Source organism: Silurus meridionalis, chromosome 24 (assembly GCF_014805685.1).
Source record: "Silurus meridionalis isolate SWU-2019-XX chromosome 24, ASM1480568v1, whole genome shotgun sequence".
Taxonomy (NCBI): domain Eukaryota; kingdom Metazoa; phylum Chordata; class Actinopteri; order Siluriformes; family Siluridae; genus Silurus; species Silurus meridionalis.
Genome location: NC_060907.1, coordinates 3,660,197 through 3,677,666, shown reverse-complemented (window position 1 = coordinate 3,677,666; position 17,470 = coordinate 3,660,197). Strand labels below are relative to the sequence as shown.

Genomic DNA, 17,470 nt, shown 5'->3' with positions numbered 1-17,470 from the left:
TTTAGGGAAAAGCGCTTCCTGTTGCTACCCGAGAAGCGCATTGAAGCACTTCCGGGTTACTTCCGCATTGTCTTTGGACGCGAGGTTTATTTCTCTCCAACGTGTGAGTTAAATTGTGCTTTTGTGTATTTTGTGGATATTATTATATAATTATTTATATATAATTATATGTAAAGAGAGACACTATTTCTTCGTGATCGCGTTGTAATATAAATGTAGGATGTGCAGTTGAATCATTATATTTATATTTATACATTAGTGGTGTAACAGTGCAAAGAGTATTCACGATTCGGTATTTACCTCTGTTTTTAGTCACGGTTCTGTACAATTCGGTACAGTTTGGGGGAAGAAACGCAATATCAGATTCCTTGTTTATTATTATTATTATTATTATTATTAATTATTAAAATTAAAAACAATTTTAAATAAAATGCCTGCTTAGTTAAATAATATATAAAATTATATATATTTAATTAAATTAATTAAATTGTGTAATCGATCGAATTGGCACAAATTAATTAAATACAATTATATAAATGGGAAAATTAAATAGTTTAAAATTTGTTAGATCCCATTTTGGTAATACAGATGTGAATATGTGTGTGTGTGTGTGTGTGTGTGTGTGTTTTATATCTAATATTAAATTTTCTAAAGATATGAGCTACTTAACTGTTCTACTTATTTCAGCAGACTTTAACAAAATGTCTTCATTTCTTTCGTCCTTCATTCATTCGCTCCTTTAAAGAGAAATTCTTGAAGCGGGAATTCCAGTTACTTTTTTATACTCCTGCCATTGTTCTGTATGTTTCCAATTTAATACTAAAATAAAAAAACGTGACACTGCACTCAAAGTTCGAGAGCTGGAGACTAAACAAACTTGTTGTCCGCCACTTAATATGTTCCTGAGGGAAGATTTTAACTTTGTTCCGCACGTAAAAAGGACTGCGTATGGTCCCAATGTGCGGCAAAATCCCTCTATTGAAATGGTTTGATATGAATACGGGAACCCTCACACCCCTAACACACACACACACACACACACACACACACACACACGTATGTACACATGTCCGCACACATGTCCATCAAAATATTGTTGTTGTTTTTTTAATCTATCTGAACGTGTACATGTGACTTACCTGTTGCCTGCAGGTTGTGACGTCACAACTCTCAATCTGGGCTTACAAAAGTCTCAAAATCTGTTTTGAGACACAGAGTGAGGTGGAGGCAAAAATCTAGGCACCCTATGGTCACATGGGCAATTCAATTCGATTTTATTGCTCGCAATAACCGGATGAAACATTGTTTCATCCCGAATCTGTTACAGAAACAAATCGATTCAAGTAATAATTTGACCCTTATATGTGAGTCCATATATGTTTGTCTGTGGTAATAACCAAGGCAGAGGTGATCTTGGCAAAGGAAAAACTCTCTGAGATTTTAAGAGGACGAAACCTTCAGAGGAATCCTGAGGTCTTAAAAAAAAAAAAAAAAGGCTAGAATCAAAATTTTAGGCCTTAAAAAAGTCTTAAATTCTTTGTTTTAGGTCATAAATAATTAAAAACAGGTCTTAATTTTTCAATGTCCATGTAACGTTTTCTCTGATGCTTCCGCAGCAATTAAGAATGTTTTTGTTTGTTAGTTTCACTGTTGTTCTTTCTTTCGCTGGTCCAAATAGAATTTGCTGTATTACGACTACAAATGAATCCAACATGCAGCAGCCAATCAGCTTCCTGTTATTGGGGCGAATCTCTAGGATCGTAAAACTGATTTAATTTTTCAGATCTGAAGTGCGAGATTAGCAATACCTGGCTTGAGGGCTCGTTTAAGGCCAGTCGCTAACAACATATTTGTGTGTGTGTTTGATGTGATAAAGGTCTTAAATTTCATTCTTAATGGTCTTCAAAAGTCTTCAAAAGTCTTCAATTTGACTGTGAAACCTGCAGAAACCCTGATCCCAGACTCCTCATCATCAACACTGAATATGCTGAGGTAATCATCTGGTCACTGATGGAGACTCGAGTGCAAAGTTTGCGTTCATGACAACTGTAGTTCAAAGCCATTGTAAAAGACTGTTGATATGAATTACAGTCCAAATACAAGGTTCCTCCGTGATCTACAGTAACCTCCTGGATCATTATGAAGTTAATGTGGAGAACGTCCTCAGCAGTGAGTGAGTTTTTACTTGGGGAAAACTCATCACAGGATGACGGTGGCAAAGGTGGTCAGGACAGGGGAAGGTGGCCAGGACAGGGGAAGGTGGCAGAGGTGGTCAGGACAAGGGAAGGTGGCAGAGGTGGTCAGGACAAGGGATGTGGTCAGGACAGGGGGAAGGTGGCAGAGGTGGTCGGGACAGGGGAAGGTGGCAGAGGTGGTCAGGGGAATGGTGGCAGAGGTGGTCAAGACAGGGGAAGGTGGTCAGGGAAATGGTGGCACAGGTGGTCAGGACAGGGGAAGGTGGCAGAGGTGGTCAGGACAGGGAAAGGTGGTCAGGACAGGGGAAGGTGGTCAGGGAAGATGGCAGAGGTGGTCAGGACAGGGGAGGTTGCAGAGGTGGTCAGGACAGGGAAGGTGGCAGAGGTGGTCAGGACAGGGAAGATGGCAGAGGTGGTCAGGACAGGGAAGATGGCAGAGGTGGTCAGGGAATGGTGGCACAGGTGGTCAGGACGGGAAGGTGGTCAGGGAAGGTGGCAGAGGTGGTCAGGACAGGGGGAGGTTGCAGAGGTGGTCAGGACAGGGGAAGGTGGCAGAGGTGGTCAGGACAGGGGAAGGTGGCAGAGGTGGTCAGGACAGGGAAGGTGGCAGAGGTGGTCAGGACAGGGGGAGGTTGCAGAGGTGGTCAGGACAGGGGAAGGTGGCAAAGTTGGTCAGGACAGGGAAGGTGGCAGAGGTGGTCAGGACAGGGAAGGTGGCAGAGGTGGTCAGGAAGGTGGTCAGGACAGGGGAAGGTGGCAGAGGTGGTCAGGTCAGGGGGAGGTTGCAGAGGTGGTCAGGACAGGGGAAGGTGGTCAGGGGAAGGTGACAGAGGTGGTCAGGACAGGGGATGTGGTCAGGACAGGGAAGGTGGCAGAGGTGGTCAGGACAGGGAAGGTGGTCAGGACAGGGGAAGGTGACAGAGGTGGTCAGGACAGGGAAGGTGACAGAGGTGGTCAGGACAGGGAAGGTGGAAGAGGTGGTCAGGACAGGGAAGGTGGTGAAGGTGGTCAGGACAGGGAAGGTGGCAGAGGTGGTCAGGACAGGGGAGGTGGCAGAGGTGGTCAGGACAGGGAAGGTGGCAGAGGTGGTCAGGACAGGGAAGGTGGCAGAGGTGGTCAGGACGGGAGGTTGCAGAGGTGGTCAGGACAGGGAAGGTGGCAGAGGTGGTCAGGACAGGGAAGGTGGCAGAGGTGGTCAGGTCAGGGGAGGTTGCAGAGGTGGTCAGGACAGGGAAGGTGGTCAGGAAGGTGACAGAGGTGGTCAGGACAGGGGATGTGGTCAGGACAGGGGATGTGGTCAGGACAGGGAAGGTGGCAGAGGTGGTCAGGACAGGGAAGGTGGTCAGGACAGGGAAGGTGACAGAGGTGGTCAGGACAGGGGAAGGTGACAGAGGTGGTCAGGACAGGGGAAGGTGGAAGAGGTGGTCAGGACGGGAAGGTGGTGAAGGTGGTCAGGACAGGGAAAGGTGGCAGAGGTGGTCAGGACAGGGGGAGGTGGCAGAGGTGGTCAGGACAGGGGAAGGTGACAGAGGTGGTCAGGACAGGGGAAGGTGGCAGGATCTCTGGGCTCTCAGGAGGATGTGTAGCTTGACAGAGTACAGAACAGTGTAGATTATTAAAATCACTCACAAAAAAAAATTGTAACTTACTATGTAACCAAAAGAAAGTGCGCCCCCGACCATCACACCCATATGTGGTTCTCTCAGTTGTATAGAACGCCCATGTATCATGTAGAATTACAATTTCTAATCACGTGACGACGCTCCTGTGCACAAACCCGAGCTCGATGAGAACCTGGTTGTTGGTTGGAGTCCAGACCCCCTCAGCTCTACTGAACAACTTCTGGAATGAACTGAAACTTAAGCTATATTGATATCTGGACATCAGCATCTGATCTCACTCACGTTCTCGTAGCTGAATGTTCAACAACCACTCCATTAACATCTCGCGGAGAGCTTTGCGAGAAGAATGGAGAAAGAATCTGGGATGAGATGTTCAACAAGGACATATGGCTGGGGTGCACAAACTTTTGGACTTTAGGCGATGCAATGCTTTTACTTTAACCGAGTGTGTGTGTGTGTGTGTGTGTGTGTGTGTGTGTGTGTGTGATTTTTCAGGAGGCTGAAGTCTGAGAGAGAGATTAGGGAAGACATGGGTCAAGGAGGCGTAGAAACAAGGGAAGTCGGAGTTCAGGAAAAGGACCGAAAGAAAAAAAAGATGAAAAAGTTGAGAGACGAGGAGACGGAGGAAGAGGAGGAGGAAGTCGCAGTGGAGATCGAGGAGGCTCCGGAAAAGGGACGGAAGAAAAAGAAGTCATCGAAGAGAGCAAAAGAGGAAGAGAGCGAGGGAAGTATAGAAACGTCGGATGCAGGAGTTCTGGATAAAGGAGGAAAGAAAAAGGGAAAGAAAGGACTGAGAGGGGAAGAGACGGAGGAGAAGAACGCAGAGGAGCTCGGGAAGCGAGGGAGGAGAGTGCTCCGGTGAAGCAGAAGAAGAAAAAGAACAAAAAGACGGAGGACCGAGACGTGGAGACGGAGGAAGGGTTGAGGGCGGAAAAAGACCTGAAGAGAAAAAGGGAAGAAAGAGGTTTGTGAGGAAAGCGAAAGGACGGAGGAGAGCGGCTCGGGCAGCGGCGACCAAGAGAAAACTGAGAACAAGAAACGAAGGAAGGAAAAGAGCGGCGGAGAGAAAGAAGGGGACGGAAGTGAGACTGTAGAGCTGGAGCTGGACAGAAAGAAGAAGAAGAAAAAAGGGAGGAGAAGCTCCAGCAGAAGAAGAACAAGAGAGAGGAACCGAGCAGGAGGATATTAGCAGGAAGAAGAAAAAGAAGAAGCAGCAAAGCGATGAGCGAGAGCTAGCTAAAGGAGAAGAAGAAAAGGAGGAGGAGGACGCTGGAGCTGAGGAAGAGAAGCAAGCAGGAAAGGGGCTGAAGAAAAAACAGAAAAGCGAAAGGAAAAAGGAGACGATGGAACGGATGACGAGCAGACGGCAGAGGAGAAAGAAAAGGGCGGAGAGAAGGATAATGACGTGAGTTCACCGGAAAAAAAGACTCCAGAAAATAATGATAAAATACGATTTTAAGCACAAATATAATTAATAACGAATAATGTTGTTATTAAATATCATTAAAAACATTGCAAAGGAAGTGAATGTGATTAAATTAAATATATTAAAAAAAAATTATTATTAATTATTTACTGAAAGATTCGTTACTATGGCAACCACTACAGACTCGTTTCATAATGTGTGATTGTGTCCCCCACCCCAGGTTCCGAGTTTAGCTTCGCAAAAGGACACAGAGGAAGAATCCCAAAACAAATCGGTATGTATCGGCACACACACACACACACACACACACACAGTTGGACACTTTTTTACTACAGTATTTATCCTTTTATAGTTACGTTTGTTCTATAACCGTAAATCTAGTATGTTCCTGTTCTTGATTACTCGTCTGTTTCTGGTGAAAAATCATTTTGTTCTGAAAACATAAGAAAACTTAGAAAGCCGACACTGGTGACGACTTCTACTCGTGTCAGTACGCTGTTGCTATGGAAACGATAGCGTATTAGAATTAGCATATTTATATCAATTGATATAAACCTGTAGACCTTCTGAGCAGTCAGATTTCTGTGTGTGTAGAACTTCGGTCAGTGGGACACGGCCCAGTTCGAGAGCTCGGAGCGACAGTTGAAGTTCCTGCGTCTGATGGGAGGGATGAAGAAGGGAAGCCAGCAGACGGGACCGAACGCCAGCCGCTTCAACATGGCTCTGGGAAAAGAGGGCCAGCAGAACCTCCAGCAGGGCCTCATGGGGCAGTTCGAACAGGCCCAGAACCGGAGAATGGACTTTCACAACAGGGGGGCAGGGCTTGGGTTCACGGCTCCGCCCAGTAAGAAGTTCCACATCGACGCAAACGCCAAGAGCGAGAACTCGACACGGTTCGACGAGTGACATTTACCAGCTCCTGTGTGTGTGTGTGTGTGTGTGTGTGTGTGTGTGAGAGAGAGATAGAAACGTGTCATTCCCCTTTTCTGTATTTCTTCTCTAAAGCGTCAGACATGAAACCTCCATCATGCTCAACTTTAAAAGAACGACATCATCCACTCATCTTTCTCTTTTTTTTTTTTCTCACTTTATTTGGACTGCTGTAAATATCCATAATTTCTCCATGTACAGAAATGAAAAAATTAGGAATAGAAGAATAAAGAAATATAAAAAAAAGACGAACTTGTGCTCCTTGTGCATCACAGAGGCATAAAAACACCACAGGGTTACAGATTTAAGAAGAAAAAGTGTTAGTTCAAAAAAATCTCCCATTAAAGGAGAATCAGGTTTCGTTTCTCTCCAGTTTGTTCCTCGGAGAAGTTTGGCTCGGATGGCGTTCGGGTCACGCAGGCGTCTGATAATGGATTGGTGTGACGTGTATGAAGCTGTGTGTTCCGGGGGAAGGGTTGGCGTTGGGGGCGGAGCTTACGCCTGCAGGTACTCCGGCTGCACTCGCGCCACCTTGCGGAACTCTTTGTTGTGCGTTCGAGGACACTGCATTTCACACCAGCTGATGGGGACCATCTGTACCCCTGTACAGCAGACAGCGTGTTACACACAACCTAAAGCCACAAACGATACGATACGAGGGAACGGCGTGGTGCGTAGACGTTGCGTGAGACAACAAGGCCTGTGATTGGTCGAATAAAAAAACGAAACAGAGTCGCATCTTGCACGCTGATCTCACCGTCCTCGACTTTTCGCAAACGCATTTATATACAGAATACAACTCGCAGTGAAAATGTGAAAAAAGGGACTAAAAATACAAAATACGAGAAAATAAAACAGATCAGGCGTAATATAGCCACCTGTGAACCAATCAAAATCCAGGGTTCAGTGGCATAGAGAAGCGTGCAAACTTATAGCAGCTGTAAAAACAATCGTTCAGTTCTACTCTCCGTTACTATGGAAACAGTACCGTATCAGAACGAGCACTTTTTTTTTTTTATAAACCTGCACTACGGTCAGCTGAATGATTCGACAGTATCGGGACCAATCAGAGGCCAGAGTGGGCGTGTCTACTCACCCGCCTCGCTGTGGGCCACGACCACGCCCAGTTCGTTCTCCGCCGTAGTCAGCAGATAATTCGACTGCACGTCACCCAGCGAGATCTGAGCGCAGGGGTCAAGGGTCAAAAAACTAAACGGCGGCCAACGAAATTGTGACTGATGACGTGTTAAAAGGATACAACTTTGGCGAGGACGATGTCACCGGGCCTGAAGCTTTTATACGTCTCCACCTGCAGGGGAAAATAGAAATATATTTCTTTTTTATATAAATGGATCTGACAATTTCCTCAACTGCAATGTAACAACAAAAATCTTTTTACTGACGTATCTAAAATATTTCTCATTTCCTGAATAAGAAATTTAAGGGAAACATGAATAACAAGGTATAAAATATATATATAAATAGAGAGAGACACTAACATGATATGACATCCTCACCTTATCTTTCTCTGTCGCTCTCACATCTTCTTTCCTGCAGAGGAAAGAGAGAGATAGAAAGAGAGAGAATACGAGCGAGGTAGAGATGGAGAGAGAACGTCATTTCTGGAGACGATAAAAGTGTGATATATGTGTGTATAGTGTATGTGTGACATAAGTGTGTAATTTGTATATGGTATAATTTTGTGTGTGTGTGTGTTTGTGTGTACACAGTGGAACCCGGTTATGTCTAGGGCCTAAGAGATGCCAAAAAGCGTCGAGATAACCGAAAATCAAAATGGCGGCAAAATATTAACGTGTTTGAAATTTCTTTATGTACATGATGTGCGTTAATAAATGAGAATGTACATGCACGTGTTTTTGAAGGAGTTTTTTGGATTGAGATAACCTGTAATCGCAAGTAAACGCAAACAAAGTTTATTGAGAATACTCAGGAGATAATCTACCAATACTTGTAGTGAAGCAGTAATATCCAGTGCTGCGCTCCGGGAGCAGAGAGTTCGTGTAGAGAATCCACGGATCCGCGCTATAGAAAGCGCAGCGCTGGGCAGTAACGGATAAACGTGGTGCAGACAGCGTGAAGATGGAAAACAGCAGGATCGGGTAATCCGGGGTGCCGTTGAGAGAATGCAGAGTCCGAGAAGAAGGGTACATAGCGGGATACGTATACGCGATTACACAGACCGCCATGAACCAACACATACGATCGTGCACAAACAATAACGGACCGCGAGTGTGTGGAGGTGAGGGGCTTAAATAGGAGATGGGATGAGTGAGTGAATAAGAGTGAGGTGTGTGTGATCAGCATGACTGCGACGAGCTCCGTGCGGGAGAAGCAGCAGGGTGCTTCGGGGAATGCCGCCGCCGAAGGGGGGGTGGCAGGGGGATTCCTGACATAACAGACGTTAAGTGGCAAATTTGCCCCCCCTTGTGCTCGAGATATTAGGGTTCGTAAGAATAAAAGAATTGACATAACCGATAAAAAATGCTAAGACAAAGCGAGAATTTGGCGGTTCCACTTAAAAAACGTCGACTTAATAGGGTTGTCGAGTTCACCGAGGTCGAGATAACCGGGTTCCACTGTATATGGTATAAGTGTTTGTTGTATGTGTGTGTGTGTGCGTGTGTGTATATACCTGATAGTGCCTCTGAACCGGTCTTTGAGAGGAGTAGATCCCACGTAGAGGATGTGCACTTTGGCAAAGCGTGGGTTGATGCTCGTCACCTGGACACACAAACCCACATCGTTCACACTGCAACATTGTCTCACACCATTACACAACCACACACACTGTTACCATGACAACCTCTCCAGCCATTTAAACCACTGCTATCTAAAAAAACAAGAAAGTGATGAACCGTGTGTGTGTGTGTGTGTGTGTGTATGCGTTTTGAAGATTATTCATGAAAACTGAATTTTTTTTCCCCGTTCACTGGTCACAAAGCCTCCTGGTGCTCACACACACACACACACACACACACACACACGTAAAACTTCAGAACAGGAACAGAGATTTATCAAGAGGCAGCGCTTACAGAGCAGATAAACACTGACAGACTGCAAAACACAAACACACCAAAACCAAAAAAATATAATCTTTGTGGAGCTGGTGTTTGAGGTGACCTGAAATACCCCTGTGATGTCATTAACATGTCCCTGTAACGTCCTTGTAATATCATTAACATGTCCCTGTAACGTCCCTGTAATGTCATTAACATGTCCCTGTAACGTCCTTGTAATGTCATTAACATGTCCCTGTAACGTCCCTGTAATGTCATTGACATGTCCCTGTAACGTCCTTGTAATATCATTGACATGTCCCTGTAACGTCATTAACATGTCCCTGTAAAGTCCCTGTAATGTCATTAACATGTCCCTGTAACGTCCCTGTAATGTCATTGACATGTCCCTGTAACGTCCTTGTAATATCATTGACATGTCCCTGTAACGTCCCTGTAATGTCATTAACATGTCCCTGTAACGTCCCTGTAATGTCATTAACATGTCCCTGTAACGTCATTAACACGTCCCTGTAACGTCATTAACATGTCCCTGTAACGTCCCTGTAATGTCATTGACATGTCCCTGTAACGTCCCTGTAATGTCATTAACGTCCCTGTAATGTCATTGACATGTCCCTGTAACATCTCTGTAATGTCATTGACATGTCCCTGTAACGTCCCTGTAATGTCATTGACATGTCCCTTTAACGTCCCTGTAATGTCCCTGTAACGCCCTTGACATGTCCCTGTAACACCCTTGTAATGTCATTAACATGTCCCTGTAAAATCATTGACATGTCCCTTTAACATGTCCCTGTAATGTCGTTCATTATAACGCCCGTATGTGAAAAAGTACGTTTTTTTTTCTAACGTAGTAATGGTGGGAGAAGGAAGGAAAGACCAAAAGAGGGAAACAATAACTCCATTCGTCTTTTATTCAAGAATATGAAAGATGAAAGGAATATCAGAGAGAGAGAGAAATGAGTGAGTGAAAGAGTGTAAGTGCCTTGGGAGAAGTGTGTCTCTGTGTCACACGCTTACCTTACAGGTGACGATGGCTCCGACATCAGGCAATAGCTGTGCTTCTGTCTCTCTAACTACAGAGATGATCGGTAACTATGACAACAAACAGATTGTTTACTTTTTCTATTCGCATACAATCCGAAACACAAAATCTCTTTCTCTCTCTCACACACACAACAAACACGTTCACGTCCTCACCTCCTCGCCTTCGTTCCTCCTGAGCACGTATCCTGCAAGCGATGCAAAAATAGAGCCGTGTCTTGGATACGTGCCTGTGCCGGGGATGCAGTCCTCCACGCTGCAAAGCCTTTCACCTGCACACAAGAAGACACCAGACTGGAGGAACGTCGATATGACATGAGGATCTCATCCCTCTCTAACACACAATCGTCCTCTCCTCTAGAGACATCCTGTATCTCTAACACACACACTCGTCCTCTCCCCTAGCGATGTCCTGTATCTCTAACACACACACACACGTCCTCTCCTCTAGCGACGTCCTGTATCTCTAACACACACACTCATCCTCCCCTCAAGCGACGTCCTGTATCTCCAACACACACTCATCCTATCCTCTAGATACGCCCTGTATCTCCAACACACACTCCGTCTCTGCTCTAGAGACGTCCTGTATCTCCAACACACACTCATCCTATCCTCTAGATACGTCCTGTATCTCCAACACACACACTCCGTCTCTGCTCTAGAGACGTCCTGTATCTCCAACACACACTCATCTTTTCCTCTAGATACATCCTGTATCTCTAACACACACTCCCCTTCCCCTCTAGAGACGTCCTCTATCCCCAACAAACACACTCCGTCTCTGCTCTAGAGACGTCCTGTATCTCTAACACACACTCTCATCTTCCTTTTTAGAGGCGTCTGTATCTCTGGCACACACTCGTCCTCCCCTCTAGAGATATTCTATATCTCCAACACACACATACTCATCCTCTCCTATAGAGATGTCCTGTATCTCCACACACACACACACACTCTTCCTCCCCTCTAGAGATGTCCTGTATCTCCAACACACACTCGTCCTCTTCTCTAGAGACGTCCTGTATCTCTAACACACACACACGTCCTCCTCTCTAGAGACGTCCTGTATCTCTAACACACACACACACACACACACACACACACACACACTCGTCCTCCTCTTACAGACGTCCTGCACCTGTGCACAAGCAAGGTGATCCCACCCTTGCCCCATTTACCACCCCCGCATATCCACCCCTACCCCACCCCACCCCCTTTAACACCCCACGTGTAAAATTCATGAATTCATGTCCTGTCATGTTTAGGCTGCATGTGACGCGATCCACCTGGAATCCGATCAAAGCGTCCCAGGTATGTTTTGTTGGCTCGTGTGCAGGGACACGCCCCTCGAGCGGTGGGCGGGACTAAGCCGACGTGTTCACTTCACTCTCACGTGGGGTGGGGTGTATGTGTGTGTGAGTGAGTGGGGTGGGGCAAAAGTTTTTTAACAAGCGGCACACGCCCCAAACAGATTACTACATTACACTACTATAAACCGTGTTTTGTAGATTGTAAAGCGTTAATTTAAACACGAGCGACACGTGAACACGTGGAAAAAAGGGAGCGCGTGCTCCTACTGCTGCTATTACTGATTCAAACCCAAGCCATGGACTCGCTTCTCTTTACATATTTCCGTTATATCCCCCAAAACTGAATATTTAAACAACCGAGATCATTTGGTCCCAGCTTCCGTAAATTTGCTATAATCCAAAAAAAAAACCACATTTATAAGCGTTTATAACGTGTACACCATGAGCCTTACCTGGAACACACAGCTTCATGGGCGACATGTTTTCAAGAAGAGTCAGGCGAGCGTTGATTGGCTGCTGGGAGCAGCGCGAGGCTCGATTCTGATTCGTCGAAAAGGTGGCGCGTAGTACACCAGGGACGCCATATTTGTTGTGGCAAAAAAGTATAAATAAAAAGTGATCAATGAAACCAAAAAGCGACCTTCTTATATGTGAATGGAGAAACACTCTTTAAACCTTAAACAAAAGTATTTCAAATGTGCTTAAGTATCCGAAGTACTGATTTATTATAACTATTATGTTCCTATAATCATTTTTATCACAAGATTCTTTACTTAATCACCTCAGTTTATGTGAAAAGATTCGAATGTGACTCTCAGCACACTGATCTATTAATGGAATGATATTAATGACTCAAACACTGATTGATTTCTATTACAATAATCATGAACCCCAAACTTTCTTTTCATCTTCTTTAATAAAATGGTGTAAATGAGGTCACGTGTGTTGTGGCGAGTTCGAGTCTGGAGTTTCTTCATCATTTATTCTTCTCTAAATGTTCTGCTTGAAGTTGAACTGATGCTGAACTGTATGTTGGTGATCAGTAGATACACTGAGCGTCGATCAGAACGCGTGTAAAACAGAGCGTGCGCTCGATCCTGATTGGTGACTCGCTACGTGTTTGACCAGTTACGTTTTTATCCTTATTAATAAAAAGGAACGACTGATTTCACTAAATGTAGTTGAGTAAAAAGTCAAATATTTGACTTTGAAATGTAGTGAAGTTACAGTAAAAGTTTACCCTAATGGAAACACTTCAGTAAAATTACAGATACATGAAAAATTCTCATTTACATTTACTGATATACTGAATACAGATTAACATGGCAGAGGTAGAGCTGTAACTTCCTGCAACCACAACAGGAAAGAACATGTGGTTTTATTTATTTATTTATTTAAATCATTTTACACTACAAAGGCGTGTTTCTGACAGGGCCATGCCTTAGAAATCAGAAGAACTGTATCTTATTGAATTGCAGAGCATCCTATTTTTTCTATTGTGTTGAATGGAATGGATCGGGGGATAGGGGGATTGGTATCGTATGGTTTTGATAGCTGCATCACGTGTAGCTTTAATGCATCGTATTGTTGGCTTTGCGTGGAGATGCGAATCAAATCAGCCTCAGTTATGGAGATGCACAACCATAGTGTGTATGCATGTAGAAATAAATAAATCATTTTGAATGAAATATGGAAATTATATAAAAAATTAAAAACAATAAATGTAGTTTAACGATATACTGTGGGTAAAAGGTTCTTTGTGTATAGGACAATTATATATAAATATATATATATATATATATATATATATATATATATATATATATATATATATATATATATATATAATATTATATTATAATTTTTTTGCCATACACTCATTCAATTTAATTTCTTTATTTATACATTTTTGATAAAAATTTTGACTCATTTACACACAAGTTTTTTGGAATTGAAATGAAATAAACCCTACGTTCCCAATCTCATTCTTATCAAATAGGTTTTATTTTGTGTTTTCAGACACAAAACTCCAGCGTAGCTTCACATCACACTTCCAGAGATCGTTGCATCGAGGCCCCGCAGTGTGACGGCTGTTCATAGAGAACATCGTCCCTATAACTTGCATATTTCAGGACAATGAGATGTAGATAGAGTCAGATTAATGCACCGTGGAACTACAGTAAAACACACACACACACACACACACACACACACACACACACACACACACACACACATACGGTGTCCAGAAGTTCCGAAGCTTGGTCACTTTTGGTCCTCTCAATTAACTCCAGGGGAAAATCTGTAAAACGATGGATTTTCTGAGTGTGTGTGTGTGTGTGTGTGTGTGTGTGTGTGTGTGTGTGTGTGTATTTTAAGTGCCATGGTGTAGGCGTGCAATGCTCAGTGTGAGTCATGGCACGATTTGGAACGCATTCTGCTTCTTTTCTGAAAAATAGACACACACACACACACACACACACACACACACACACAGTGGATTTATCCACTGCCCCGTCGTTCGTTTAAGTGTCGTTGCCTGGATACGGTTGCCGTAGATCTCACAGTACTGAAGAGAAGCCGAGCGTGTTGAACTGCAGCTCGCAGTAAATGCAGCACTTTGAATGCACCAGGACGTCTCGGGTCACTCAGGAGCTTCAGACGTTTAAACTCTGCTGAGGAACATTTTCTGAAATCTCATCACAACTCTGGAATAAAGAATGAATCAGTCAGTGAGGCCGTGGTGAAACAGAACACATTCTGTAACGATCGTTATGAAAAAAAACGTGTTGCATAAATCTCGCTCTGCCAGCATTTCCTCCCACGTCTTCTTCTTCCTCCTTCTCTTTCTTTTACTCCTCTTCACATCCTTCTCTCTTCCTCTCTTCCTTTTTCTTGCCCATGCTCTGAGCAACTGCAGCTCTCATGGCCTTGTGCTCATCCCTAGGGATCTGCATGGGCTTTATGGGTCCCAGGTTTTTATCCAGATCATACAGGTTCAACTCCATGCTGACCTCCTCTGACATTCATGAACGCACACACACACACACACACACACACACACACACACACACACACACACACACACACACACACACTCAAGCTATCTAACTTCCTTCGAACTACCCAACTACAATCTAATCACCTAACTACTTATCTATTTATCTAACTACCTCTTTACCTACCTAACAACCATCTAACTACCAATCTAACTACTCCAGCTACCACTCTAACATCCCTTAACTACCCATCTACCAATCTAACTTCCTCTAACTACCTAACAACCATCTAACTACCACTCTAGCTATCTAACTTCCTCATTAACTACCTAACTACCATCTAACTACCACTCTACCAATCTAACTTCCCCTCTAACTACCTAACTACCATCTAACTACCACTCTAGCTATCTAACTTCCCCATTAACTACCTAACTACCATCTAACTACCACTCTACCAATCTAACTTTCCCTCTAACTACCTAACTACCATCTAACTACCACTCTAGCTATCTAACTTCCCCTTTAACTACCTAACAACCATCTAACTACCACTCTAGCTATCTAACTTCCCTTTAACTACCTAACGACCATCTAACTACCACTCTAGCTATCTAACTTCCCTTTACTACCTAACAACCATCTAACTACCATTCTAGCTATCTAACTTCCCCTTTAACTACCTAACTACCATCTAACTACCACTCTAGCTATCCAATTTCCCCTTTAACTACCTAATGACCATCTAACTACCACTCTAGCTATCCAATTTCCCCATTAACTACCTAACTACCATCTAACTACCACTCTAGCTATCTAACTTCCTTCCTAACTACCATCTAACTACCACTCTAGCTATCTAACTTCCCTTTAACTACCTAACGATCATCTAACTACCACTCCAGCCATCTAACTTCCCTCCTAACTACCATCTAACTACCACTCTAGCTATCTAACGTCCCCTCTAACTACCTAACTACCGTTTAACTATCACTCTGGCTATCTAACCTCCCCTCTAACTACCTAACTACCATCTAACTACCACTCTAGCTATCTAATGTCCCCTCTAACTACCTAACTACCATCTAACTAACACTCTAGCTACCTAACTTCCCCATTAACTATCTAACTACCACTCTAGCTATCTAACTTCCACATAACACTAAAACACTAGAGCAAACTAACATGAAACTGAAATGATAATGAAAATCAGGACATTGTGCCTGGGATGAAGCTCTGTGCAACTGGACAATGAAAACCTGGGGGTATTTAAACACAAGGGTTTATTTTGTTGAATAAATATGAGTGGGTTAAAGATTTGTGTTCTTATAATAAGAGGTGGGAACTCTGTGCTTAGTGACTCCAGAACATCTTCCCAGAAGAGTGGAGATGCCTGGACCAGGGAATAGAGACTACATGTGAAATAGGGCTTTAGATCAGATTAGAACATGTGTATTTTATTACTGATTATCAGTCAGTCGTTTGTGGTTTTGTTTAGAAACACAGCCCTCAGTCAGGGTTAAAAGCTGCGATCTGATTGGACGTCGGTGACGATGTCGCTGTGTCTTCCTGCTGAAACAGTGAAGCTGCTCTCTAAAGTCCCTGTGACGCATGGGGACATAAGCACAAGGCTCACACAGCTCCTGAGAGAAAGAGAGAGAGAGAGAGAGAGAGAGAGAGAGAGAGAGAGAGAGAGAGTGACAGAGAGTGAGAGAGAATAAAGCATAGCAAGACAGACAGACAGTGAAAGACAAAGGAGAGAGACAGGGAGGAAGAAAGAAAAGAAGGAAAAGAAAGAAAGGAAAAAGAAGTTACAGAAAGAAAGAAAAAAAAGAAAGAAAGAAAGAAAGAAAGAAAGAAAGAAAGAAAGAAAGAAAGAAAGAAAAGAAGAAAAAGGAAACAATGACAGATGGAAACTACGATAAAAATCTGTTTTGTATTATGTGTGTGTGTGTGTGTGTGTGTGTGTGTGTGTGTATTATATGTGTGTGTGTGTGTGTGTGTGTGTGTGTGTGTGTGTGTGTGTATGTGTGTGTGTGTGTGTGTGTATATGTGTGTGTGTGTGTGTGTGTGTGTGTGTGTGTGTGTGTGTGTGTGTGTGTGTGTGTGTGTGTGTGTGTGTGTGTGTATTACTGGACAGCAGGAGTAGAAGAGCTTGTACCCCCCCTGCAGTAGGTAAAGCTCAGGGTAGAAGAGATGAGGGTACGTCTGAGCATTTACAGTACGATCCAACTCCCTCAGATAGTGACAACTACAACACACACACACACACACACACACACACACACACACACACACACACACACACACACACACACAGGGTGTACATTACAAACAGAGTGGAGAAGATCCAATTAGGTCTAAATATAGTGGCCCATATGTTTGGTCAGCTGTTTCTCTCTGAGATTCCATAGTTTGTGTGTGTGTGTGTGTGTGTGTATGTTCTCTCACAGACGTGGTCCTCTCTCTGATGAAAACTCGCAGTGAAACACTATGAGTTTTCTGCGGGACGATGCTCCCTCCTTGACTCCCCCTGGTGTCTCCCCTCTGCTGCCCCGTCTCCCCACAGCAGACGCCTCGTCTGGGGCATGATGGCCAGCTGGAGACACCTGTGTGGTATTAGACAAGCCCTGGATGAAAGCCTGGAACATCTGAGACTCAGTGTACAGGTTGACCGCTCCCTGAAAGAAAAGGCAGATCCTGGGTGAGTGAGGTGAAGAGCGAGAGTGTAACAATGCATACGCTGAGAGGCGTTTCAAATGACCTTGATGTGACCTCCTCCATACTCGTATGGATAACGGCAGTCGATGATCAGGAACTCTTCAACCACGGAGCTGAACTCACCTTGGAGCAGAGACGCCACCTGGAGGTCGACACAAGAAGTGCAGGTCTATGTAAAG

At 44.0% G+C, this 17,470-nt stretch overlaps 3 protein-coding genes across 6 annotated transcripts in view; 1 reads left to right on the top strand and 2 right to left on the bottom strand.

Moving 5' to 3' along the window:
* On the top strand, positions 1 to 4,882 carry LOC124378443 (ABC transporter F family member 4-like). Of its 2 annotated transcripts, XM_046838156.1 has the most exons (3): positions 1 to 103; positions 1,877 to 1,992; positions 4,313 to 4,882. In XM_046838156.1, exons 2-3 carry the CDS (start codon positions 1,985 to 1,987, stop codon positions 4,677 to 4,679), a joined length of 375 nt encoding a protein of 124 aa, XP_046694112.1. In that variant the 5' UTR covers positions 1 to 103; positions 1,877 to 1,984; the 3' UTR covers positions 4,680 to 4,882. The 2 variants fall into 2 exon arrangements, with proteins under 2 accessions (XP_046694112.1, XP_046694113.1); XM_046838157.1 differs by lacking the exon at positions 1,877 to 1,992 and having other exon boundaries at positions 30 to 103.
* Positions 4,883 to 6,157: 1,275 nt separating this feature from the next.
* On the bottom strand, positions 6,158 to 12,158 carry exosc1 (exosome component 1). The gene is made up of 8 exons (XM_046838139.1): positions 12,024 to 12,158; positions 10,415 to 10,530; positions 10,235 to 10,309; positions 8,827 to 8,915; positions 7,691 to 7,724; positions 7,432 to 7,482; positions 7,270 to 7,354; positions 6,158 to 6,775 (listed from the first exon to the last, which is right to left on the bottom strand). The coding sequence occupies exons 1-8, from the start codon at positions 12,049 to 12,051 to the stop codon at positions 6,669 to 6,671; spliced, it is 585 nt and encodes a 194-aa protein (XP_046694095.1). The 5' UTR covers positions 12,052 to 12,158; the 3' UTR covers positions 6,158 to 6,668.
* Positions 12,159 to 15,834: 3,676 nt separating this feature from the next.
* Positions 15,835 to 17,470, bottom strand: part of cdc25d (cell division cycle 25 homolog d) — a 7,007-nt gene continuing 5,371 nt past the window's right edge. For 2 of the 3 annotated variants that reach the window (XM_046838030.1, XM_046838033.1), the window contains exons 10-13: positions 17,335 to 17,433; positions 17,022 to 17,251; positions 16,704 to 16,821; positions 15,835 to 16,213 (exon numbers count right to left, since the gene is read on the bottom strand). In XM_046838030.1, coding sequence (XP_046693986.1) covers positions 16,031 to 16,213; positions 16,704 to 16,821; positions 17,022 to 17,251; positions 17,335 to 17,433 — 630 coding nt within the window. In that variant the 3' untranslated portion in view covers positions 15,835 to 16,030. The remainder of the gene's footprint in view (positions 16,214 to 16,703; positions 16,822 to 17,021; positions 17,252 to 17,334; positions 17,434 to 17,470) is intronic. The other variant, XM_046838034.1, reaches the window with a different exon arrangement.